At 41.3% G+C, this 26837-nt stretch overlaps 3 protein-coding genes across 4 annotated transcripts in view; 2 read left to right on the top strand and 1 right to left on the bottom strand.

Moving 5' to 3' along the window:
• vat1 (vesicle amine transport 1) overlaps window positions 1–22964 on the top strand; it is a 46561-nt gene extending 23597 nt beyond the window's left edge. Inside the window, exons 3-6 of the mRNA XM_060901885.1 lie at window positions 5650–5820; window positions 8299–8388; window positions 15312–15547; window positions 18381–22964. Coding sequence (XP_060757868.1) covers window positions 5650–5820; window positions 8299–8388; window positions 15312–15547; window positions 18381–18653 — 770 coding nt within the window. The 3' untranslated portion in view covers window positions 18654–22964. The remainder of the gene's footprint in view (window positions 1–5649; window positions 5821–8298; window positions 8389–15311; window positions 15548–18380) is intronic.
• Window positions 22965–23145: 181 nt separating this feature from the next.
• On the bottom strand, window positions 23146–26673 carry si:busm1-163l24.4 (uncharacterized protein LOC368754 homolog). The gene has a single exon (XM_060901886.1). It carries the CDS (start codon window positions 26507–26509, stop codon window positions 25649–25651), a length of 861 nt encoding a protein of 286 aa, XP_060757869.1. The 5' UTR covers window positions 26510–26673; the 3' UTR covers window positions 23146–25648.
• A 74-nt stretch (window positions 26674–26747) lies between these two features.
• The window catches only part of LOC132868741 (ankyrin repeat and SOCS box protein 16-like), a 49368-nt gene continuing 49278 nt past the window's right edge, over window positions 26748–26837 (top strand). Inside the window, exon 1 of one of the 2 annotated variants that reach the window (XM_060901881.1) lies at window positions 26748–26837. The gene's annotated coding sequence lies outside the window, so the exon portion shown is untranslated. The other variant, XM_060901877.1, reaches the window with a different exon arrangement.

Below are 26837 nucleotides of genomic sequence, written 5' to 3'. Positions count from 1 at the left end.
CCAAATCTGTGTATCTGTTTTGTGGGTGTGAATGTGTAAGCACGGGAAATGAAGACGTGCATGTCCCCTCATGCACCGTTGTTTATAATGAACGTTATCAGATGAGCCTCAGTCTTCATTCAGCTATGAAAAACAATGGAATTTAATCTTGAGCAGAACAAATGAAATTAAGAATGAATGAGAATCTGTTGGTCTCTGGAGACTCTCTTAGATCCCATCCAGCTTCACTTTTCTGTCTTCCTCTCATGGTGTCCGTGTTCCCTTTTCTTGCTAGTGGTGTACAGGCTTCCATGTTGGAGCAAAAATCCTCCTGTTCCTAGTGTCCGATTAGAAATTTGACCAGAGGGTAGGTTGTCTTGGTAATTTTGCTGCTGGTCTTGTGATTAGAACACCTGAAGTCATAGGGTAGACTGACCCTCGGTCACTCAGTGCGTTTACATGCACATAGAGAAAATCGAATTTCTGCCGTTGCTCGACTGAAATCGAAGTTCTAAATGCCATGGATACACCTTAGCTAGGCTGAAATTGAACCGAACTTGATTTCTCGTAATCGAGCTACGCGACCTAGATTATGCGATTTTTGTCAAGCTACTTAGTGCATGTATACCCTATCTAGCTCGACTACGTAGCTCCTTACTTTCAGCACTGCCCCTTCCAGGAGTGACGAGACCACAAGCGGGAAACACGACAGCCTCGGTCGGCATTACAACAGTAGTAGCGAGCAGCAGAAGAGGTCAGGAGGAACAAACGAAGAAGAGAAAATGGCGAGCAGAAATGTGCACTTCTGGAGCAATGAGGAGACAGAGTTCATGCTCATTCAGCTTAAGGAGTTGAATATATTAAAATTCATGGATGGGAGAAAAACGCGCAATGGAGAACACGAACTGATAACTTTGTTTACACGCTTGAATAGCTCTTCATGACGACAACCGGAAGTGTACCAACACGATGGGGCGTGTAGCGCCACCTATAACTCGGGTGCACAATGTACCTCACACAATAGCTCGATTTCCTTGTGTGCATGTAGGATCGGATTTCTCTAGCACCCCTGCTGGGACCCTTTGCTCGATTACTGACAGCAGCTCGATTTGGATGTGCATGTAAACGCACGGAGTGTGTAAAAATGTATTGTGGACAGATGGAGACAGCTTGGAGTCTGTGGCAACGCAAACCAAATTCACCCCAGACAGCATGAACCTGAAAAGAGGAAATGCAGGATGGTGTCTGGATTCCCCCCCCCACACACACACGCACTTTTTTTTTTTCTCACTGTACACATGCAAAAAAAAAAAAATGATGGCCATTTTAAAAACTACAGTGGTGTTTTTCCTGGCTTACTTTTCACACCACACAGTAGAATTGAACTTTTTTGCAGTTTATTTTGGAGTTAACATGTCAGCAGGCAATGTAGCACAATTCTTTTTATAATTCATTCCAAAAAGGCTGGCTTTAATTTCATATTGCACTAATTACAGGACTCGCAATAATGTATTGTGGTGCCCTGTCTGCAACTTGCAGACATGAGTTGTCTTGTAAGAAATCCAAAAAAAGTCACACTCCAAGATCAGCCAGCATTCATTTAACCTGTTTTATCATGCTTTTGCCACTTTTATTTGTATGTTGCAAGATACTTTGCACAGACTAATTCTGCAACAACAAACAATATTGTCTAGCTTTTACATAAAAGACATTGACAGCATTTGTATGGTATGTTGCCAGGCCTTACCTTGGGTGTGTGGGGGTGTTTTCATTCTGGCATTCAATAAGTGTTGCCCTTTATGATGTTTGCAGTAACCTTTATGCATGCATTCTTGCATCCTGTCTTTCCTGATCAGTTTGTCCTACGTATTTAAGGCTAACTTTGTCAAGCATAAATTAGTGCTTACTTTCAACTTAAATGCAGAAGGACACACTGCATGAACATTAATTTGGTTAATGAAATAAACATGCACTTTTTATTTTGAGGCACATATGGGGACTTGAGTGTAGGCATGGAACCTAAATGCTGTGTGTGGTGGGTTTCATAAAATAAGTGGTTCCAAAAAGTAGCCTTTCTAACTTGGTTAGAAACGAGGTGGCTTGAGACTTTGGCCTTGTGTTGGGGAAACGTAATAAACTACAGCTCAACAACTTTGCTAATAGATCAGCTATATTTCCTTAGCTTAAAGGTAGACTGCCTTTCAGATTTTAAGCCTAGGTCATAAAGAACTCTGACACCCAATTATTTGTTTAGTGGACCGAAAGTTACCGAATTCAAATCAAACTTCCGATCTTTAGGGTTTTTTTTAATTAGAATAATTAATGAAATTTGGGGCTGTGCGCCCCCGCCCGCTTTAGTCATTACCAACTCTAGATGCATCACATGGTGGGCTTTCCCTGTTCACACAAGGCATTGTGGGATACAAATTTGAAATAGAAGATGGGAGACATGACTGAAATATGAAAGACTGACTAAAGTAAAGTGAGATGTGAAGGAAGGGGAAACGGAGGACCAAACTAATAAATATCAGAGGTCAGTGAGCACTTCAGTGTGATCAGCAGTTTGGTGATGTAACTGTCAATGCACAGTCAAGGTAAACCTGTAGATGGCAGTAATGTAACTGTGGCTGCCAGCTACTGTAAAACCCAAAAGAAGGTAAACCTGCACACTGGGCTTCCTGTCTGCTTGATTGCATGAAGCAAGCAATTTCATGTGCATTATTTGCTAGGGAATCCCCTCAAATTAACTTCCCAGCCACAGAATGGCCTGGGCTTTTTATTTTTTTTATTTTTTGAGATTACAGAAACATTTCACTGACTTTATGAAATCAAAAGGCTGTATAGTTTTAAACTAATTGTCTGGATTTTTCCCCCCTCACTTTTATTCATTGTCTGTTAATTGCACTCTTTTAGGCCTTCACAGAACAGTCTTAAAAACCAGACCCAGTCTATTCCTCTATTGTGTGCCCATGGCATTGAAGACTGCCAAGTACTTCATGTTCAGATGGGAGTGAGAATCATTCAACTCTGCCACTTGTTCAGACTTGACACACTTAAGGTGGCTTGGATGACCTACACAAATGGGGGAAGAAATGCACTATAAGCTGACCAAATGCCCATGGTTGACTGGTGCTTCTAGTTTGCAGTGGGTCATGTCATGCAGCACTGGTGCTAGTTGGCCTGGAACAACACTTCAGTTCTGATTGATGCTTAATTGACATGCTGGCCTCCAACATAGTTCTGTGGTTGGTTGTTCAGCTGGGTAAATCAGCAGGAGACAAGGAACTAATGTGAGTAAAGGATGCAAATGAGTTGTCAAGCCCTCGAACTTCCTAAAATGGCTTGACCTAAAATCTCTTTTGATGGGAGTTCAATTAGGTCTGCTTAGACAGGGTAAAGAACCCTTTAGGATGGGAGATGAAGCCACCTTTTTAAAGCATGTAGCTCGTTCTCCGCTTTCAACAAACCAACCACAGAATGAGTGTCTGATGGAGCCACGTTTCTAAGAATGCAACTACATTTTTGTATTTAAATGGCTAAGCCCAGCATTGGAAATACAGACAGGCTGAATAGTTTCCCATCAGCTTTAAAGTACAACCCCGATTCCAAAAAAGTTGAGACAAAGTACAAATTGTAAATAAAAACAGAATGCAATGATGTGGAAGTTTCAAAATTCCATATTTTATTCAGAATAGAACATAGATGACGTATCAAATGTTTAAACTGAGAAAATGTATCATTTAAAGAGAAATTGTGGGTGTTTTTTTTTTTTTTTTTTTTTTAATTTTCATGACAGCACAAAGTTGGGACAAGGCCATGTTTACCACGGTGAGACATCTTTTCTCTTTTACGAGTCTGTAAACGTCTGGGGACTGAGGAGACAAGTTGCTCAAGTTTAGGGATAGGAATGTTAACCCATTCTTGTCTAATGTAGGATTCTAGTTGCTCAACTGTCTTAGGTCTTTTTTGTCGTATCTTCCGTTTTATGATGCGCCAAATGTTTTCTATGGGTGAAGGATCTGGACAGCAGGCTGGCCAGTTCAGTACCTGGACCCTTCTACGCAGCTATGATGCTGTAATTGATGCAGTATGTGGTTTGGCATCGTCATGTTGGAAAATGCAAGGTTTTCCCTGAAAGAGACGTTGTCTGGATGGGAGCATATGTTGCTCTAGAACCTGGATATACCTTTCAGCACTGATGGTGTCTTTCCAGATATGTAAGCTGCCGATGCCCCACACACTAATGCAACCCCATACCATCAGAGATGCAGGCTTCTGAACTGAGCGCTGATAACTTGGGTTGTCCTTCTCCTCTTTAGTCCGAGTGACACGGCGTCCCTGATTTCCATAAAGAACTTCAAATTTTGATTCGTCTGACCACAGAACAGTTTTCCACTTTGCCACGGTCCGTTTTAAATGAGCCTTGGCCCAGAGAAGACGTCTGCGCTTCGGGATCACGTTTAGATACGGCTTCTTCTTTGAACTATAGAGTTTTAGCTGGCAACGGCGGATGGCACGGTGAATTGTGTTCACAGGTAATGTTCTCTGGAAATATTCCTGAGCCCATTTTGTGACTTCCAATACAGAAGCATGCCTGTATGTGATGCAGTGCTGTCTAAGGGCCCGAAGATCACGGGCACCCAGTATGGCTTTCCGGCCTTGACCCTTATGCACAGATTCTTCCAGATTCTCTGAATCTTTTAATGATATGCACTGTAGATGATGTGTTCAAACTCTTTGCAATTTTACACTGTCGAAATCCTTTCTGAGATTGCTCCACTATTTGTCGGCGCAGAATTGGGGGGATTGGTGATCCTCTTCCCGTCTTTACTTCTGAGAGCCGCTGTTCCTTTTTTTTTTTTTTTTGTACCTTTAACTTTTCCAGCCTCTTATTGCCCCCCCCCCCCCCCCCCTTTTATTTAAATTTTTTTATTTATTTATTTTTTTGAGATGTTGGTCATGAAATTTCAAAATGTCTCACTTTGGACATTTGATGTGTTGTCTGTTCTATTGTGAATACAATAACAGTTGAGATTTGTAAATTATTGCATTCTGTTTTTATTTACAATTTGTATTTTGTCCCAACTTTTTTGGACTCGGGGTTGTAGTAGCTAGCTGAGTGTTTGGGAACATTCCAAATGGCATACTACATAAATGCTGCTACTGGTGGGTGGCATACTAGCCATGCTGTACATGGTCTGCAATTTGGAATGGGCTCTTGTCTTTTTCCACAATACTGGGTCTTTTTAGTCTGTATTTGTAATGAAATGATACTACCTGTTGGTTTGGAAAGTTACTTCGTTGCACATGTATTAGCGCACACATGTATCGGACAGGCCTCACTTGCTTTTCACAGACGTAAGGCAGTGGGGGCAATCCTCTGTTTGCCTTGGGTAATACTAGATCATCAGTTTGATGTACTGAGCAAGGAATGCAGCAGTCCAGAGCAGTTACCATTGGGCTGCCTCTGTGTGTGAGAACGTTTCATGTTGGCTTGTGCGGTCTTACTGGATTTCTTATCCTTTGCTGCAATTTTCTTCTGTGGACTGAGTTTGCAGCTGAAAAAGGTTCACACAGGTGAAATTCTGCTACACTTTGTCAGCTGACTTTTAAATCTGGGTGTATGCTGCTTGTTTAAATATTCTGTATTTTGCTTATCCTGTCTTGCAGGAGGGGTGGGGATCGCTGCCACTCAGCTCTGTAAGACGGTGAAGGATGTCACTATCTTTGGAACAGCCTCAGCCAGTAAGCATGAGGTCATCAGTGAGGGAGGAGTTACACACCCCATTGATTACCGCACACGGGACTATGTAGAGGAAGTCCGCAAGATCAACCCCAAAGGTGAAAATTAACCAAATACTTTTTTTTATTTACTTTTTTTTTTTTTTTAATGCTAGCATAAAGATTAACTTTAACTAGTAAGTCAGCTTTAACATTCTGGTTTAGATTGGTCAAGCTCCCACCTTAGAAAAACCTTAAAGGCTAACTTGCCAGCTTTCCAGCACTGTGGTAGAAGTTAATCGGTTTTATAATGGCCCAAAAAATGAAAGCTAACCACCTTGCTTCTAAAATTAACTTATTTACCTTTAATCACTCCCAACCTATTAACTTTAATCATCCCTGGAATGTAAATCTTACAATTAGTCTAGTCACTGTTCAGTTGAATTTTATGGGTTAATCCAAACTCCGTAACTCTTATGTAGACCTAAAGTTCAGTTATAATCCAATTCCTATTTTAGTTTTGTGAGGAGAAAGTTCAGGAATGTCATGACTCCAACAAATGTCTGAACTGTTATCTTGAATAGTAAGTGTTACTGAATGACCTTCCAGCTTTGATCAGCCTTACACTGAACTACTTTGGATCACTGTAAAGGCAAATATACTAGTTTGGTTTGATTCAAAATCTGAATGTTAACTTGCTTGCTTTGATCAGATGCATAGAGTACACCTGTTAGCCATTTTTAAAGCTGTCTGAAATATGAAGACTAAACTACCAGCTTGATCATTCCCACAGATGGTTTGGAAATTCCAGAATGGGAATACTTGCATACCAGTATTAATTGGCCCCAAGAGACTTTCAGGTTGGATTATGCTGAAGACTATTCTGCAGTCTTTGGTCTTGCCCCAAAGGGTTTAGCCCAGCGTTTTTCAACCTTTTTTCAGTCACGGCACCCTTCAGATGTATGCAAATTCTCAAGGCACCCCCATATAAGTCATGCTGACCCTGGGGGTGACGTTGTGACCTGGGAAAGGGGGCCGTGAGACAAATTGATGATGCATGAGGCGGCGATGATTTGCATTGGTGTAACTATCGTTTTTTGGAATTTTAATTCATTTTATTTATTTCAATGTTAGAATATATTTTTTGACGGCACCCTTAACGAGGCCAGACGGCACCCCAGTTGAGAGGCTGGTTTAGCCAATATAGTTTAGATTATCCCAAAGCTAAAAGCTAAGTTCACATTTTAGTATAGCCTCAAAAGTGAAGGGGAACCTACTTGCCTACGTTCACCCAAAAGGGAACGCAATCCTCTACTAGCTTTGAATCCCAAAGGATAAACCTATCCTAGCAGTTTAGAATGGTCTTAAAAATGGAGGCTAATCTACCTGTCTAGAGCCATCTCAAAGGCTTAAGCTAACACAATCTAAATGAATTGGTCTCAAGCATGAAATGTAGCACAGGCAGATTATTGCTTGTTAGTTTATTTAAACTTGATTTGTACCATGCCAAGCTGTTTTAAGGATTTGCATTTGAATAAGTATCTGCTTTGTCCAGGTATTTTTATAAAGAAATAAGTTATTTTTGATTCTCATGACTGAAATCGGGGCGGCACAGTGGTGTAGTGGTTAGCGCTGTCGCCTCACAGCAAGAAGGTCCGGGTTCGAGCCCCGTGGCCGGCGAGGGCCTTTCTGTGTGGAGTTTGCATGTTCTCTGCGTGGGTTTCCTCCGGGTGCTTAGGTTTCCCCCACAGTCCAAAGACATGCAGGTTAGGTTAACTGGTGACTCTAAATTGAGTGTGAATGGTTGTCTGTCTGTCAGCCCTGTGATCTGGTGACTTGTCCAGGGTGCACCCTGCTTTTCGCCTGTAGTCAGCTGGGATGGGCTCCAGCTTGCCTGCGACCCTGTAGAACAGGATAAAGCGGCTAGAGATAATGAGATGATTGAAATTGGCATATTCGGAAACAGATCTGCTTCTAAGTCAGGGTTATTTCAGGATTTGAGTAATAAACTGTTTCTGGCTTGAGCTCACTGAATTGCACCAGACTGCACGCAGTTGAGATTAAACTCCTAGACTTATTCAGTGACAAGCACAGACGTGACCTACTTTATCCAGACTTTAGGGCCTAAGAGCTGTACACTTGTCCTAAGTGCAGCATTCAAACAGTAGTTTGGAAAGTTCACAGAAGGCTATTAATTCAACTTTACTGCACGTAACATGACCATCCTAATAACTGGGGACTTATTAAACTTATTAATAAATGAATGCTGAAATAAATGAATTCACTGAAATATATTTTTACGTCTCCACATTGTGAAGGCCGTTTAAAACAAGCTTTGGTGCCTTTTGTTTGCATTCTGATAACTTGTCTGGTGTTATTTTAACCTTGAATTGTAGCATTGCTATTCAGCTGTGTGTGTGGGAGAGGATAAACATGAGAATGCATGTGTATTTTTAAACCTGCAGAAGATTTATGCTCTTTCTTATCAGGAAAACGGAAGAACTTTTGAACCATTTTCTCATCGGTGTAAATAAGATACTGTGGCTGAATAATGGGGATATTATTCACAAATACAACACCTTTTTGTTTCTCTTTCAGGGGTGGACATTGTCCTGGATCCCTTGGGTGGCTCTGACACTCATAAGGGCTACAATCTGTTGAAGCCAATGGGCAAACTCATCAGCTATGGTGAGTCAGAAGGCACTCGGTGTCCAATTCAGTGTGGAAAGTTAAACGTCCAAGCATTCACTTATTTTTAGTTAAATTGTAATATTTAGTCAGCCACCAATAAAATTTGCTTGCATGTAGCTTTGGAGGGGAAACGGTTAGGTTCAGCTATCGTTTAGACAAGTGTTTTGGTCTGGCTTATCCATCGCTACTTCCACCTCTCTTGTTACTGCAACTCTATCAGCTGGTTTACTGTTATTTTAACAGACAAACTCCCCTGGGCATTGTATTTTTCTACAAGGTTCAAATATTGTACTCAAAGATAATCTGAGATTGTGACATAACTGACACGTCATGTGACTTACCTAGGCTTGGATCTAGTGGGTACATTACTTCCAAATTGTTATAAACAACACTGAAGCTGCCAGTGTCAAGTATTTGGATGTGTATTTTTATTAAAAAAAAAAAGCCCAAATGTCACAAAGGAAAAATTTTTTTTTTTTTTTTGGCCTATCCTATAAAGGATATCACTTTGAAGGAGGAAGTGGTGAAACGGCTGCATTTCATCACTTGTATCACTGGAAGCACTTTCACGGTTCTTCCTCCTCGGACTCTTGTTCTGGTTCAAACGTGTACGGTTGAATCGCGTTTTGTTCAGGAGCCTTTTCCATGTTTGCACAGCGAAACTACAAAAATGACACATTTTGAGTCAGTGGCTCTGTTACGAAGGCACAGTGTACTAGTGTGCCAGCACCATCACAAGCGAATATCTAATTTCAGTGCAAGTGGCAGTGCTCAGGTAAGCCTAGCCTTATAAAATGTGCAGGGGGCACATCTGGGTGCTTGCCACGATTGACGAATGGGGTTTATTTTTGGGGTTTGCTTGGCTTTAAGAGAACTTGAATCATTTTCCTAATTCTAATTAATTTGCTTTTTAATTTACATGCATCATTGCTTTTTAATATAAAATGTTTATTACTTTCACCCTTCGGTGTGACTGTCCCATGTTAGTATTTTTGGGGTCTGAATAACAAACTCCGTTTATCAAAATGGAATCAAATTGCTTTGGCTGTATTATGTCAGATGGCAGTCACTTTTGCATTTTTTATTATTATTATTATTATTATTATTATTATTATTATTATTTAATTGATCACGCCATCTTTCACCAGTCATAAGCCAGTTGCTAAGGACAAATTAAGTGACTAAAGCAACAATATGCTAACTATATGTAATTACATTTTAAATGTGCCTGCAGAATCTAACAGTTAATCGCAATTGGCTCACTGTCATTCTGCAAATCTGTCCTTTAACTAGGCAATTGCAACAAGCCTGGAATACAGTTAGGTCCATGTATATTTGGACACTGACACAAATTTTCTTTTTTTTAACCTGTTTACTGAAACATATTCAAGTTATAGTTATATAATGGACATACAGTCCAGACTTTCAGCTTTCATTTGAGGGTATCCACATTAAAATTGGATGAAGGGTTTAGGAGTTTCAGCTCCTTAACATGTGCCACCCTGTTTTTAAAGGGACCAAAAGTAATTGGACAATTGACTCAAAGGCTATTTGATGGGCAGGTGTGGGCAATTCCTTCGTTATGTCATTCTCAAGCAGATAAAAGGCCTGGAGTTGACTTGAGGTGTGGTGCTTGCATTTGGAAGATTTTGCTGTGAAGAAAACATGTGGTCAAAGGAGCTCTCCATGCAGGTGAAACAAGCCATCCTTAAGCTGCGAAAACAGAAAAAACCCATCCGAGAAATTGCTACAATATTAGGAGTGGCAAAATCTACAGTTTGGTACATCCTGAGAAAGAAAGAAAAAGCACTGGTGAACTCATCAATGCAAAAAGACCTGGACGCCCACAGAAGACAACAGTGGTGGATGATCGCAGAATAATTTCCATGGTGAAGAAAAACACCCCTTCACAACAGCCAACCAAGTGAACAACACTCTCTCCAGGAGGTAGGCATATCGATATCCAAATCTACCATAAAGAGAAGACTGCATGAAAGTAAATACAGAGGGTTCACTGCACAGTGCAAGCCACTCATAAGCCTCAAGAATAAAAAGGCTAGATTGGACTTTGCTAAAAAACATCTAAAAAAGCCAGCACAGTTCTGGAAGAACATTCTTTTGGACAGATGAAACCAAGATCAACCTCTACCAGAATGATGGAAAGAAAAAAGTATGGCAAAGGTGTGGTACAGCTCATGATCCAAAGCATACCACATGATCTGTAAAACACGGTGGAGGCAGTGTGATGGCTTGGGCATGCATGGCTGCCAGTGGCACTGGGTCACTAGTGTTTATTGATGTGACACAGGACAGAAGCAGCTGGATGAATTCTGAGGTATTCAGAGACATACTGTGTGCTCAAATCCAGCCAAATGCAGCCAAACTGATTAGTCAGCGTTTCATAATACAGATGGACAATGACCCAAAACATAAAGCCAAAGCAACCCAGGAGTTTATAAAAGCAAAGAAGTGAAATATTCTTGAATGGCCAAGTCAGTCACCTGATCTCAACCCAATTGAGCATGCATTTCACTTGTTAAAGACTAAACTTCAGACAGAAAGGCCCACAAACGGACAGCAACTGAAAACCGCTGCAGTAAAGGCCTGGCAGAGCATTAAAAAGGAGGAAACACAGCGTCTGGTGATGTCCATGAGTTCAAGACTTCAGGCAGTCATTGCCAACAAAGGGTTTTCAACCAAGTATTAGAAATGAACATTTTATTTACAATTATTTAATTTGTCCAATTACTTTTGAGCCCCTGAAATGAAGGGATTGTGTTTAAAAAATGCTTTAGTTCCTCACATTTTTATGCAATCATTTTGTTCAACCCACTGAATTAAAGCTGAAAGTCTGAATGTCAACTGCATCTGAATTTTGTTCAAAATTCATTGTGAATGTACAGAACCAAAATTAGAAAAATGTCGTCCAAATATTTATGGACCTAACTGTATATGCATAATGTATAGTAAAAATTGCTGTATGTTTCTCATTGTACAGCCCTAGCGTTGGCTAACCTCCATCTATCTTGCTAACTACACTTGGCCACTTCATGCTTGTGGTTAGGAATTCTTTGAGACCACAAAGTGCTGCACTTCACTGAAACAGCTTATTGAAGCTGATCGTCTGGCATTAATGCAGAGTGAGTGTAGGCCTCAGCTGATGGTGTAGGATAAGCATGCATGATCAGCACGCAGTCAGCACCTCACTTTCTTCACATGTTTCGAAACATGATGCCATGACAAGTTTGCTAAACATTGCACTCTTGTATCCCTCTGCCCTTCCTTCTCTCTCGTGCACGCTCTCTCTCGTGTGCGCACATGCACGCCCCCACCCCCCCAAGCTTGGGCTTATCAGCATCATGGTTGCCAAGTGGAACAATGGAGCTTCTATCTGCCCCAGAACCCGGCCTGTGTCCGAATGTAGCAGACTGGGACATGTCCAAATCCCAGGCCAGCTCAGAGCCCACTTTGTGTGTAGGAAGCAGAAATGGGATAGGTGAGGGCAGATTTAGAGTGCCTGAAATAAATTGCTTAAAGTTTGCTAAAAAGGAAAGATGGCAGAGTGAATGTGGAAGTGTAAACGTGTAAGAACGGAGCTGTTTTAAGACTTGAGAATGACAGAGTTGGGGTTACAGGGTGCAACACTGCAAACAGACAATGCCAAGATGCTGAGAAAGAGGCATGTAATGCGTCAAATGAAAAGGACTCGCAGTGGATTCGTGGAACAGTGACTCCTCAGTTGGACAGAAACCCAATACACACAAGCTCTTATTCACCATACTTTGAGAACATGCCTAGAATTCAGACCTCAAAATTCTTTTCAGTAATGCGCTCGCCCACAGAACGAACACGCACAGGCCACAGTGGCCCCATTCATCCAAATAATCCACTTTCTAAATTAAGCGTAAAAGCAACACAATTATGAAAACTGTACATCACTGATTTTCTGTGCTTTTCTGAAGGCTTGGTCTTCAGGCTTTACTCAATTAAAATGTGCCCTGCGTTCATAACTTAACAAGGCATGGTAAAACTTAAATATAACGGTCATTGAAGTCTGTTTTGTAGCCAGGTCAATTTGAAGTGTATATTCTCTGTATGCAAGTTAGTTGCTGTGTATCTAAAACTTCCTTAAAATCAACTACTGTATATTGTGTAACTAAATCTGGTAATATTGACTAACTTCCTTAAAATTTGGCTAATTATTAATTGTATGGTAATAGCCTTGTGAGCTAGATTCTTAGCAAATTGTATTAGATCTTTACTAGCCTGCCAGTATGGACCCTTTTCACGTGACGTCACGACAAACGCAGCCGCCATTTTGGACATGTACTACCAGTAGTTTACCACAGCCAGCATTGAGGAACGGCAGCAAAAAGTGTTTATTTTCAGCAAGACTTCCATCATGCCACTATATTGTTGTGCACCTGGATGTAGTAACAATCAACAAACAAGGCAAGGGTTATCATTTTATCGGATCCCGACGGAGAAGATGGATAGCGGCCATTAAAAAAAATTAACAGATTGGCAGCCCTCGGCATACCAGCGCTTGTGCAGTGACCACTTTGTTGGAGGTAAGACGAATAAAATTAGCCAGAAAAGGCATTACATTGCTGTTAACATTCTGTGGCGGCGAGTGTGTAACCAAATAGGCTAAAATAACCCATTGTAACCTCTTTGTTCTTCTGTAGTAGCTATTAGCTAACGACATTAGCTAGCGTTGTGTTCCTTTGCTGTTGGTAGACTGTAAGACAGATCAGAGGCAGTGTCCTACAAACAGCGCTTAATTTGAGGGGGAGCAAGCCGGAGCGCACTCCGGAACCTCGGGCGTTGGCTCCGGCAGCTATTTACACTGGATCCGGTGATCCGACACCTCTCTTGACTATGTAACAAAAAAAAAAACAACCCAAATAATTAAATAAAAAAAATGCAAGTTTATTTAGTGTTAATGTCTGATTTTGATATCTGTCTTGTTGGTGATTTCTCTCATGAAACGACATCCACAAAATATCTGCAGATGAACTTAATTTGCAGTGTTATTACAAAACATGCCCAGAAGCGCAGTGCCCCGCCCCGTCCCCTTTTTTTTCCGCACCGGAGCCGCTCATCCTCTGCGCTCCGGGAGCTCCCACTTTACAAATTAAAGCACTGCCTACAAATAAGTGTTCAAAACAATAGGAACATGTATTTGTCTCTTAAATCCAGGCCGTTCCCTGTAATCTGTAACACTGGGTTGGAGAAAGTAATGGCAAATAGCGAGTGCACAAGCCATAGAAAGTAAACTGTACGCAGCGCCAGGGCAGTGTGATGGTATGTCTACTTTTAGATTGTGTTAGCTGATCAATGAACACACTCGTCACTCGATGAGTTTCACGTCTTTACGACGGATACTTGTGTTAGGTATTATTGTTGCAGTCTAAGCAGTCATTGTAGCAGCTAGATGAGCGAGAACTGAAAGGGTCTGTGCCATAAACCGTTATTTCTGTACGGCGTTGCTAATGTGTCGTTACTGTTATTTCTCCCTCTGCTCGCCCTGTAAATGCCCTACGTCGCTGGATAGCAAAGGTGTTTTCTGCATCTCGCTCCTTTTTCTTGTATGTTCTCCGTTTGTCGCCTTCCTCGCATTCAAACCAATTCGAGCCGAAGTCCGCTACATGTCCAAAATGGTCGCGTTTACGAAGGTCACGTGACTGAAAAGGGTCTATACTGGATGTTAAAGTAACCCAACATTAGCTAGATTATTAGTTAGGAAGCATTCAAGAACTTCATGGTCCTGGACATTGAAGTACAGTAGACTAACATGAGCTAGCTTGGTAACAATGCTAGCTAGTACTGGTAGAGATGTAATGCAAACTTTTTTCTTTTTTTTTTCCTTTTTTTAAAAATTGTGGTGACTTCAGGGACTAGATTCATTAGTTAAAACACCCCACTCCCATTTCACTTTCACTGAAAGACTGTTTGGCTTAAAGTGCATATTCTGGACCAATTTCATGTTTTTTTTTTTTTTTTTTTTTAAATATGAAAGTGTCCCTTTACACACTCATCCAGAAGGGTAATTTTGCACAAGGCCATCTGTCTACAGCAGAAAAAGAGAAAATAAAACTCGTCTGGAGCCAGAATCATGATCTTGCGCAGTTAAAGTGCACAGCCTGTGTAGACCAAGCGCTCCCATTTCTCTCATTGTCCGGTCTTTTGGAAAACGAGGAGTACTAATCAAACCATGATTGGTGTTGCTACACCCTACTACGATCCATCTGTTAACAATTTTAATAATTACGTGATGACGTTGAAATTTGTAGAAAACCACCAGGTTGTTTTCTCATAAACAAACCAGTGCTGATGTAGGATTCAGAGGGAGGCGTCCTGCAGATGTCACGAGAATCAATGTTTCCCAGGAAATCCAAATGCCAAGTTTTTTTTTTTTTTTTCTTCTTCCCCCAAGAGACGGACCAATTCACCTCAAATGGCTTGATTTCAACTGAATTTCTGGTATTGCGCAAGGTTAAAAAAAAAATTGCAGAGAATGCAGAATGTTACAGATATTTGACCAAAGTTTAATATAAAATGGGAGAATTGCATTGATCTTGCTCCTGAATTTACCCGTAATATGCACTTTAAATTTGAGGTTTCTGTAGAGGTTTCTTTTTATATGCTTGGCTAACAATTTAGTTGGCTAATATTTTCACACAGTCCTGTTTAGGTAGCTGTCTAGCTTGGCTCATATGATTTAAGTCTTTTATATGATCAGAATTTAACTTTAGCTTTTTCATTTTGTTAAAGGGTGTAAATAGATTTTTGGCTGTCAGATTGCTACGGATCACAAAGATCTGATATGATGTATCCTACATCTACAATGGTGCACAGTTATGCCTCTTGGTGTAATTGACGTATTGTCAAGACTCTAGATGTCTTGCTTTATACAGGTGCTGCCAACATGCTGTCTGGTCAGAAGAAGAATCTGTTTGCCGTTGCTAAAACCTGGTACCAGCAGTTCACCATTCACACCCTGAGTCTGTGCCAGAGCAACCGTGCAGTCTGTGGCTTCCACCTGGGTTACTTGGACTCTGAGCTCGTCATTGATGTCATGAACAGCTTGCTGGAGCTGTACCAGCAGGCCAAGATCAAACCCCGTATTGACTCCACCTACCACCTTGAGCAGGTGCGTGTTTTTTGTGCGTGCAGTACAGCAAATTGTAACTTTGTTAATGTACTTTGTGTATATATTGACTGACTGACCACTGGTTCCATTACACCAGATTTAAATCCGTGCTGCTGAATTCAATTTTAATTGGTCAGAAGGTGTTGATTCATTTTCTGGAACAGCAGCTCTGACAGTAATGCCACCTGCAAGACGATTCATAGGTTTATCTTAACACATTTGCTCTAATACATCTAATAACTCCTTGACAAGGACTTTTTTATGTTGGGTGATGCATAATTTGTATACTGAAAACACAAATCTGTTAAATTGGCAAAGAAAAACAAAATGCAGAATCATTGAGCTGGTGGTGATTTCTGTAAGGAGACCTTTGTTCTCAGCACTTTAAAAGTCAGTAAGTTTTCCATGAAGGCACAATCTGTGGTCCACAGAAATTTGTGCTTTGTCTAACATGCTGGGTTTTCTCTAACTTCAGAGACTTGTGTAATTGTTATAATGTGAGTAACAGGAATTAACTTGTTTCGTAGGCATTGCACAACATTAAATATACCTAAAATGGGTAAAAGGTATGAGGTCATTCAAGAATAGTAACTGTATTCATTGGGAAATTGTGGTATAAGGGGAACAACACCTTTTGAGATGTGCTGTTAAATGATCAACTTTGGGGTGCTAACGTGTGTGTGAGAGAGGAGAATTTGGTTAAGTGTAGCACCATAAACATGTGTGATGTAGGCTGTTACATTCTTTTGTCATGTTTCCTTTAAAGAGAACCAATCTCTCCATTTTACCTCTCCATGCTCCATCGATCACATTCATCCTCTGTTTATTCAGGCTACCCTCCTTTCTTCTGTTGCTATGGAGACCTTGCTCTGTGTTTGGTAAGGACAGGGTCAGACAGACAAGTTCAGTTGCAATAAAGCAAAGTGATCTGCAGAGATCTTAAGGATGGACCGGTTCTTGACAATGTTTGTGATCATCTGCTCAGGTTTAAAACCAGGAGTCATCTGCTACGCACATGATGGCATGGGTATGGTAATGCACCAACACGTGTACCTAACCTGTTTAGTCAGACAACTTGGAATAATATCCACTGACTACTCTAAATTATTCAGTAGCTAGTGAAGCTAATAGGAATGGTATGCAGTTATTGCCCATAAAAGTGAAGAATGTAGGCTTGGGCCAGATGCTGTCAGAGTTAACGAAGGAGCAGACTCAGGAATGACATTGCTGTCCCTCAAGGACTGTAATTCATAACTTCTTTTAAAGCATCTTTCCCCACCTAATATTTTGGACTAGTGTTAGAGTATTAGAAATTTAAGCTTTATGCAGTTGTCAGCTGCCTTCTCTGTGCATCCATTAGTGGAAAGTTCCACAATAGAACCATTAGGGCTGTAAGAAAATATTGATACACTTGAGTCTCATTGTTTTTGTGATGGTGTATCGATTCTCAAATGCTGGACTTTTAACGGTTTACATGCAAATGGACAATGGTTCGGTGTTTAAACACCCAACTGCTGAATAGTAGTGTTGTAATCGATCTTCAGTCATTTTGAATGTTATGGTGGAGTGGAAGTAGTGCAAGCATGCACCGCTAACATTAGTATTAGCAAGCCTAGTTAATTGGTCACATTGCCAACAATGGCTGAATCCAGAGTCATGATCGCCTTGCTTACAGTATTGCAATAAATCACAATATTGAATTGTAATCCCTGTATTATGATGCATATCACCAGACTGTTGCCAATACACAGCCTGAATGACCATAACTGACCAGATATTTTTGATGGTGAATCTTTTAGTGCTGGTACAAGTGCTGAAATGTGTCAATTTATTAGTTTGGGCACCCTGTAGGATTACAGTTCAAATTTTTTTTTTCCAATAAACAAATTGTTAATCATTCTATGGCACTTCCTGACCCCCATATTTGGTCAAATTTATTGGTTGGACAATTTCCCAGCCTTGCCATGACATTTGAGTGGTTTAAAAATCTTTCAAATGCTGCTGTGACTGGTACAGCCCTAGTATACCAATAGGTAGGATCTCTAGCCTGTGTTGGTCTGATGGTCCATTTTCACTCATGGATGGTGCAGAAGAAATAGAATAGAAGTTTTTGTCATTTTAATTTCATTGTACATGTTACAGTGCAGACCTTAATCGGTGCAACATATCCAAAATAAAGGGTCTGATGAGTTGTGCATAGCAACAAATGGGTTAGTCAGTATTTGTACATCTGCATCTATAGAATAGGTTTACCTGATAAAATTGCTGGAGTGAAAGTTAATCAGGAAATTTTCTTTAGTGTCCTATATATATACTTTTTTTTAAATGTATAAATGAGCAGCGCAAGTAGGGTCCCCCCCCCCCCCCCCCTTATTTCTCAATCTTGTTTGGGAACATGTAGGTAATTGCACAATGTGTGCTTAATCCCCCCCCCCCCCCCCCCCCCCCCCCAGCTCAATGTGTAGTAGTTAGTCATCAGGGTCAGGCTTTTTCAGTTGCTAGGAGATGCCACTCTGTTGCCATGGTGTCAGTTGCTAGGTGGTGTGGGAGAGGTGAATGGCTGGAGACAGGAGTGAAGTGGACAGAAGGACATGGAGCATTGTGTTGACTGGTTGTGCCATTCATTAGCTTTCTGTTGCAGCTTACTTTAGATCCTAACAGGATCACTCGTTCTGTTCCTCTCTTTTTCCCTTTCGTTTTCATCTTTCTTTGTAATTTGTGATTGTGTGTAATTGGAGTATTAGATCAGCCTGATGGCTTGCTCAATGTTTTTATCCCAGCAGATGGATCTAGAAGCTGCTCTTTCTTTCTCCCCTCCTCTCTCTCTGAGCAGGTTGGCGATGCCATGCGTAGGATGCAGGAGCGGGGCAACATCGGCAAAATCATCCTCACTACCGAGCCCATGAAGGAGGAACCCAAGAAGGAGGAGGCCAAGAAAGATGAGAAGAAGGATGACAAAAAGAAAGAGGACAAGAAGAAGGAAGACAAGAAGAAAGAGGAGGCCAAGAAGGAGGAGAAGAAGGAGGAAAAGAAGAAAGAAGAGGCCAAGAAGGAGGAGAAGAAAGCTGAGGAGAAGAAAGAAGAGGCCAAGAAAGAGGAGAATTGAGAGTTGGGCAGAAGCTAGGAAGGAAATTGGTGGCTGTGAATTGTTTGTCTTGGGAGTATGGGATCATTTTTGAGTCTGTGTTGAGTATGTGTGCGTGTATGGTGTTGGGAAGTACAGCGTAGTCCAGTTCTCGGCTCAACCCCAGGCAATTACTCTGGCCCTAAATCATCTTGCACTGAAATCTAATTGTTTATCCAGCCTTATACAAGTTGAGAACTCCAAAGCTGCTCACTCTCTAACATACATGCTCTCACACCATGTAACAGGGGTATACCACTCTTATGCCACTATAGTTCTCGTTTTTTTTTTTTTTCTCCCTGTATTCATGCACTCTTGTACTCTGTGCTATTACTAATCTTTAACTGCATGCCTTTTGAGGTATGCTGGATCAGTATTACACTGCCAAATCCACTACGCCATCACTTTTCTGCTCTTCATCCTCACATCACTGTTACAACACTCCTAACATCTCGAGCATTCATTCTTGACCATTTCAAATTTGGCTTAACGGCACTCTCGATGCTTTGTGTAATAGCTGCGTACCCACAAAGGATTATGGGTAAATGCCAGGGTTGAGCAAGAGTCCTGTTGTCATGACTACAGTGTTCCAAATGTGTCTCTGTCCCCCCCCCCCCCCCCCCTTTTTTTTTTTTTTTCCCCCCAAACCCCTACTCGTCTCCCTAGTCACATCTATTCTCCCCTTAGTGATCCGGTTTCCCTTATTGGACCAGACTCTTTGATGGAGAAGTCAATCACTGAGCCCTGCCCACATCATTCACCAAGGCAATAAGGAGGAGTCAGTGCGGTTTCTGATTAGCTCAAAATTACATGTAGGCCTGTTGAAGGAAAAACAAATCTAATTATGAATTATTTAAATGGTTTCGAGAGGATCAAGCTGGAAAATGTGGTGTAATGATTGGGGTTCCCCCCCCTCCTCCCCAGAAGCAATGACCATTCCAGGTTTTAAGAAGAATGCAGGCAGTTGTGGGCCAGAAAAAAGGAAAGGGGCTGCGCTACAGACATTTGATTTTCAGACACCGAAGAAACTTCAGAATGACACAGGATTTGTACGATTTTTGTATTCTGGCACACTATGGTCTTCACTGTAGTGGTCTGCTAATGCATACAGTTATCCATCACACTGTACACAAATCTAATCCGTTATTAAAAATGCTGCCTGCTAGCATCTTAATGAACTTGGCTACAGAACGGCACTAGTGAAACATTTCCCTTCAGATCCAGGCATTCAGACATTCTCAAGTTATTGTATTAAAAGGGACACTGAAACATAGTTTGTGATAAACCCTGAATGGCGTTTTATACTTGAGCCTCCTCCAGGATTCCATTATCTGGAGCATTCCACTGCAATCCTTATGACCGCTGGCCTGTTTCCAGTGTAATCATTGTTTTTCTGATTTTCTGCCTCTCTCCTTTCTCTCCCACTCTCTCGCTTGCGTTTTACCGACAGTAGTTGGCATAGCAACAGGCATTTGGCCAACAAGTGATGACATGGCTTCCCCTACCCACCAATTCTAATCAATCCCACACTTGTTTACACTTCTTTTCCAGCTTTTATTCAATTAAATATTGTTCAAAATCTCTTTATATGCCAATTTGACATCCATTCAGACTGCTGTCAGATTCCAGTCACAAGGGCATAACCTGGCACCCTTCCAACTCCTAAACCCATCACTCAAACCCACTGGCTCCTCCCTTGGCTAAATTTATGCATCTGTAGTGCTTTTCTGCCTCTCACGGTGATGTAGAGGCACTGCAGCAACTTTATTTCTGTTCCTCCATCAGTGGGTCTGGTTTTTGTCTGTGTGAACTGCGGTGTGTTTGTGTACAGATGTGGCTGAGAGGTTGTATGGATGTATGTCTCTGTCCTCAGGTCAGTTGTCAGATTTAGATGAATGTTTGGTTTGTGGGTTTTTTTTTCTTTCTCTTGTCTCTACCTCCCTTATGCTATGAGCTAGCAGTATGCGCTAGCTCCTTTGTGCCCCATCCTTACAGTTTTATTGCTAACGAACATAACTTGTAAGCCCCCCTGTGAATGGCCTGTGTGGTTTGTTTTTTTTCCATTTGGTATTATTTGCACTCTGTGGATCTTGATGCACTTATAGGGATGGCAGTCCCACTCCCAGCCCCACTGTTCCTCAGGAGTTCCTCCAGTGCTCTTTGTTGGCATTTACAAACTCTTGCGTACATGTACTTTTGTTCCACATATATATACACACATCATGAATAGCTAGAAGAAACAGGACTTCATCTCATCCAGTGTTTTCGTCACTGGAAGCTTGTCCATACATCTAGGAGGTTGCCCAGAATGCACTGGGAAGGGTGTGGCACTGCCATCCCTGCCTAAAGAGTGATGTTCTGACATGAGACTGGCAACTGGATTCTGATGTGAGTTCAGTGTCAGGATCATTCTCGTTCATGGTTTTTTTTTTTTTGTTTGTGTTTTTTTTTTTTTTAAATATCTGGTTCTCTCCCTGTATTGTGAAGTGCTTCAGTTCTGAAGCATCATGTGACCCCCAAATAACATTCCAGTGAAGGGTGTCTGTCCACTTTTTTTTTTTTTTGCGTTTTGTTGCCGTGTAGTCCTATTCTTGGTTTGAGTGATTTCTAAATTGAAGAGGCTTTGCTGCACTTCTGTTCAAATGTGAGGAATGATGTTCTATTGATCCTGATTAAGTGTGCCAAACTGTGCTTGAGGCTCTTGCCTTCACTCCAGCTATCCTTACTACACTGAGCGACAAAAGAGAAGGACTGTCAATCTTTGCTGGTTGCTTTTAAACCAACTGGCAGTACAGAAACTCAAACTGATGTCGTACCTGTCGTGTGTGGTTGATCGCATCGCTGAAATTTATTGGTGCTTAAGAACTCCTGGCTTTTTCGCTAATGCATGGATTAGGTCTCACTGTGCCAATTGCTACCAAACACTGGAATACCTCCACAAACACAACTCTCTGGCACACCAGCTCTGCTCAAAAGGGCTGATCGGTCAGTTAATGCAAAGTCTGTTAGTGTTTACAATTCAAAAAAAGATCAGTGTGTGCAGAACTGGAGATCAGACTTGATGTGTTAAGATGCAGCAGAAAATGCCAACTATGGTCAACCTGCTGCAAAGAAAAATATATAAAGTTGTCTTTCTTTTACCTCCTTCCCCCCGGCACACAGTTTATTCATGCATACAACTGCACTGTTTGGACTGGATTCTCTTGTAGAACCCAGTTTCCACCCTGGATCTTCCGTCTCTAAGCAGTGCTCTGGTTTTAGAACTGCCGACTGGTGGCATCAGAGCTGTAGATTCCACCACTTCCTCCGTCGTGGTTTTGTCCAGCTATGCTGCAAAAAAAGCAGTTATTCTGCAGTTCACCTCAAAGTTCAGTCCCAGTAGTATTAACATCTGCTTTATGACTGCATGCATTCATTCACTGGCATGAGGTTTGTACATTAGCACACAGTTTGCATTTTAGTCCATTTCCCCTTTTTTCATTCGGAGGCCCAAGACGAGCTTGGCTGCAGGTGCGTCTCTCTCTCTCGTGGATATGGAGCTAGCTGTGTGGATGACGGCCAAAGCCGTCGAGGTTCCATCAGAGACGCGCTGCTTCCTCTCCATTCCACAGCCGCTGTAACTTTTCCCAGAATAGGAAACTCCCTTCAGGACTGCTTTCTGCTTTTCAGAGCAGTGTTGTGTGAATCAAGCTGCTAGAGCTTATACGTTTTTTTTCTTTTTTTTTTTTTTTTCCTATTTAAACTACAAACGGACATCAAAAAGTGGACAATTAGAATTTTTCGATGTGACTAGATATGCTGGTTGACAGGGTACTTACCAAATGATAAATTTAGGATTTGGTCTTGACTTTTTTTTCTCCACCTTAGTTGTGGTGACTATTATTACAACGACACATTTGTAAAAGAGATTTCTATATAGATTTCTTGAGGCATTTGTATATCAGGACCCTAATGATTGCCATATAACTCGCTGCATCACTGTAGTTGCTAAATAGCTTTGAACAATTGCTCTCCTCTCGAGCTGTATTTGCATTAATCACTCTTTCTTCCACACACGTCAGAGATGCGACAGGCTGTTTTCTTTGTTTTTCTCCAACTCCCTCCATCAGTGTTCTCTCCAATGTATTTGAGACCCTGTGAAGGGCCGCTGCTTTTGTGCTTGACTCTGGGTTGGATCATGTGTGACTCACACAAGTGGTCAAGAGGACCGTAGAGCTTGTTTAATGCTTCTGTGTGTGATGTTACCATTATGCCTTACATGTTTTCCAGGACTAATAAAGAGCATAACAAAGAGGTTGTGTGGTTATTCCTAATTTACAGAACACTTTGCTTTCAACTGTATCAATACAAGAGTTTGAAACCACCCTTCTCCATTGTTGGTTTGTGGATGGAATTTTTTTAAAACAATCTATATACTTGATTGTAATGTTTTTCCTCATTAAAAACTTAGTGTAAATATTACAGCAAGAGTATCTTTCAGCAATTATCCTTTATTAGCACTGGCATTCATCTTGACCTTTCGATCCAGCTGTGGATCTGGTTAACAGCACTTCCTGTTTTTATTAAAATGTTAGGTAAGAACTTTTAATTAAACTGTTTAATTCAAATAGCCTTATTGCTCTCTAATTAAATGTTAACCATAACTTTGATACTAGTTTGTCATCCAGGTTCATCTTGGGTGTTTTTGTTAAATAAAGAAGCTACAGGGTCCCAGACTTCTTATCCATTAAAGAACCCTTAGGGTCTTCAGGACCCTCACTTTGAGAATGATGGGTCTAAGTAACTTTGGGGGGGGGGACTGCACCTCATTGTGTTTAATTCCAGTTAATTTGTCAAATATGGAGTCCAAACACTTAAAGTAGCCGAGTGCAAATGGGATCAGTAGTCGCAAGTCTTGAAACAGAAAATGACACTGCATAGTTTTAAACAATGGTATAAAAAGATCTGTTTAGGAGATACCATTACAAACAGTGAAATACTTGGAAGAACCACAGACCCAGCAGGAGCTAAGTGGAAAAAAGTTCATATCAATTTGATTTGTTCACTAGGATAACTTTCCCTTTTTTTTCCTTTGGTCATTTGTAACTTGATAGTATATCAGTAAAAATCTGACTCGCTACACATTTTTAGGTTTTATACTTTCAAAGTAAGGGTGTGGAACTGTTTATGCTCCAACTACATATTTACACGCTATATTCTATAACTATCAGACCATGATTTCACTCCTCTTGGTTTGCAACTAATGCTATACAAGTTATATACAAAGCACTAACTTTTAGGTCATTGGACCTAACTGCCTGAACACAATTAGTGGATAGAGTCTGAAAGATTTAAAACTTTAACCAAAAAAAGTTTAAGTACAAAATTTAGCACTCCTTAGGATTTGAGTCATTTGAAGATGCCAACATCCATAACTTGTTTCAAAAACAGATACAGAAACAAGGATGTTACACGGTTCCGTGAAGATGTTTGTCTTCGAGTGTTGAACATGTTCACTTCGCTCAGGAGTGAAAATATTTTCAACATGAGAGAAACTTTATCTTCATACCACCATGTAATGTTCTTTATATTCATTATCCATAACCACTTATCCTGTGTAGGGTTGTGGGCGAGCTGGAGCCTATCCCAGCTGACTATGGGCGAGAGGTGGGGTACGCCCTACTGTAGACAAGTCGCCAAATCATTGCAGTGCTGACACGTGGAGACAACCAACCATTCACATCTATGGTCAATTTAGAGCCACCAATTAACCTAACCTGCATGTCTTTGGACTGTCGGGGGGAAACCTATGCAGACACCACACAGAAAGGCCTCCGTCAGCTGCTGGGCTCAAACCCAGAACCTTCTTGCTGTGAGGCGACAGTGCTCATCACTGCGCCGCCCACAAGTTAATCAAAAGAATTTAAATTTTGAACTGGTTCATTATTTTGATAACATGCATCCAGTCAGTGGGAAAACACTGAAAGTGACGTCGTTGGAGTGAAAGATCGGGAAATATGTCACTCAGATCCATGATGTATTTTGTATGAAAAATGAGTTTTTCAACACAAGAAGATAAACCTCTTATCTTCAAGCCAATGTGTGATGTTCTTTTCATTATATAGACACATTCACAAACAAAAAGTGCCCAAATTTATCAAAATAATTCATTGGTTTCCTCATGAGTGACATATAGAGATTTGTCACAATTTTGGTTCTCCATGTCCCGGATGTAGCTCATATGAAAAATATGAGTGGTGTATTTCCCAGTATAACACTCATATCTAAAACATGCAAGCAAAATGAGATGGAAATATACATTTTTGCTTTTGAGAAATACTCATTTGGATGTATAATTTGAAATCCTCAATTCTGGTAAACAAATGTGTACCACTTAACATGCATGGTCAATGTATTTCAGTAGAAATGTATCTCATCTCATTATCTCTAGCCGCTTTATCCTGTTCTACAGGGTCGCAGGCAAGCTCGAGCCTATCCCAGCTGACTACGGGTGAAAGGCGGGGTACTGTACACCCTGGACAAGTCACCAGGTCATCACAGGGCTGACACATAGACAACCATTCACACTCACATTCACACCTACGGTCAATTTAGAGCCACCAGTTAACCTAACCTGCATGTCTTTGGACTGTGGGGGAAACCGGAGCACCCGGAGGAAACCCACGCGGACACGGGGAGAACATGCAAACTCCGCACAGAAAGGCCCTCGCCGGCCACGGGGCTCGAACCCGGACCTTCTTGCTGTGAGGCGACAGCGCTAACCACTACACCACCGTGCCGCCCATGAAATGCATTATTAATTAAAAAAATTAGTTTAACATTTTCACTTTAAAATATCTGCAGTTCAAATGAGGAATCACAGTGTTGTGTGCTTCCTCCAATCCTCATATCTGTCCCTTCTATAATCATGACATATTCCACACCATTCTCCACACATTAATCCTGTTTAACGTCAGTGTTGATTTCTCTCATGTCTGCTACTCGTGCCAACTTCCATGTCTATTCCTGTGTACTTGTCCATGCCTGATCATATTACTCCTGTGACTTTCATGATGGCTCCTTTCATGATGGCTCACTTCATGACTGCTTTTCAAATGCAAGGTCGTTCTGGAGCTGCTTCTGTGTCTACTCCCGTGTCCACTACCATGCCTGCTTCTTTTGTCTTTCCTTCTTCCACGCTTATGGGATGTGTGCCTGTTCCCATGCTGTGTATCCATATGAGAACTTTTATGCTCCTGTTTTTCTGTACGTACTGGCGTGACTGAAACTGCATCATGATCTCTGTGGCTTTCAGCAAAGCAAAGGGAACAAATCAATTGCCGATCGGTTCGACAATAGATCTCCAGTGGGATGTTGTGACGGAGACAGATATCCATTTGAGGCTCTCTGCTAACGACTATGTGCTTCTCTCCAAAGTTTGCTTTCTCATGCCTAACTGTATGAGCCTCGCAGTATGACTCTACACACTCCGGGCAGAATTTGACAGCTTGCCTTTTTTGTCCAGTGCAGATGCAACATTCCATGTTTGCAGGTCCATGGTTGCGAGGTGAGGTGTCCTGCAGTCTTGCCTTTTTTAACTGCTCTACTACCTCAGCAAACATTGTGTTCTTGTTAAGAGCAGGCCTCTGTTTGAAGGTCTCCCGGCACTCAGGACAGCTGTAGGACTCCGAATGCTTGTCCTCATTCCAGTAGTCCTCAATGCAAGCCATGCAGTAGTTATGTCCACACGGAATTGTTACCGGATTCTCAAGTGGATCCAAACAGATGGGACAGCTGAAAGAGTCCTGGACCTTGAAAACTATATCCGCCATTTCACATTTCTTATTAAATGTGCTCATAATATGATACTCGTCAGTACAAGTCTCTGTCAAAGAGCAAAAGTAAGACGGTCTCCTGGTTATATTTTGTGTGATTGAATGTGAGAGTACAAGGCTGGATGTGCAGAAAACAAGTAAGGAGGTGTGGTGTACTTGGAACAAGTGGTGTCACCTGTTTTACAGGTCTGTGAAATGTTAGCAAGCTACTCAAATGCAAAGGTAAAAAAAAAAAGTTAGACACAACAGTTTTACAGTGGAATTGAGGGAAGTGAAATCTGACACTAGAATGGAAATATCTTACTGACGCCATTGTGTTCCAGCAATGCTTTAAGCTACACCCAAAAATACC

The sequence above is a fragment of the Neoarius graeffei genome, chromosome 20 (assembly GCF_027579695.1).
Source record: "Neoarius graeffei isolate fNeoGra1 chromosome 20, fNeoGra1.pri, whole genome shotgun sequence".
Taxonomy (NCBI): Eukaryota; Metazoa; Chordata; class Actinopteri; order Siluriformes; family Ariidae; genus Neoarius; species Neoarius graeffei.
This window is presented reverse-complemented; position numbering and strand designations above follow the sequence as displayed.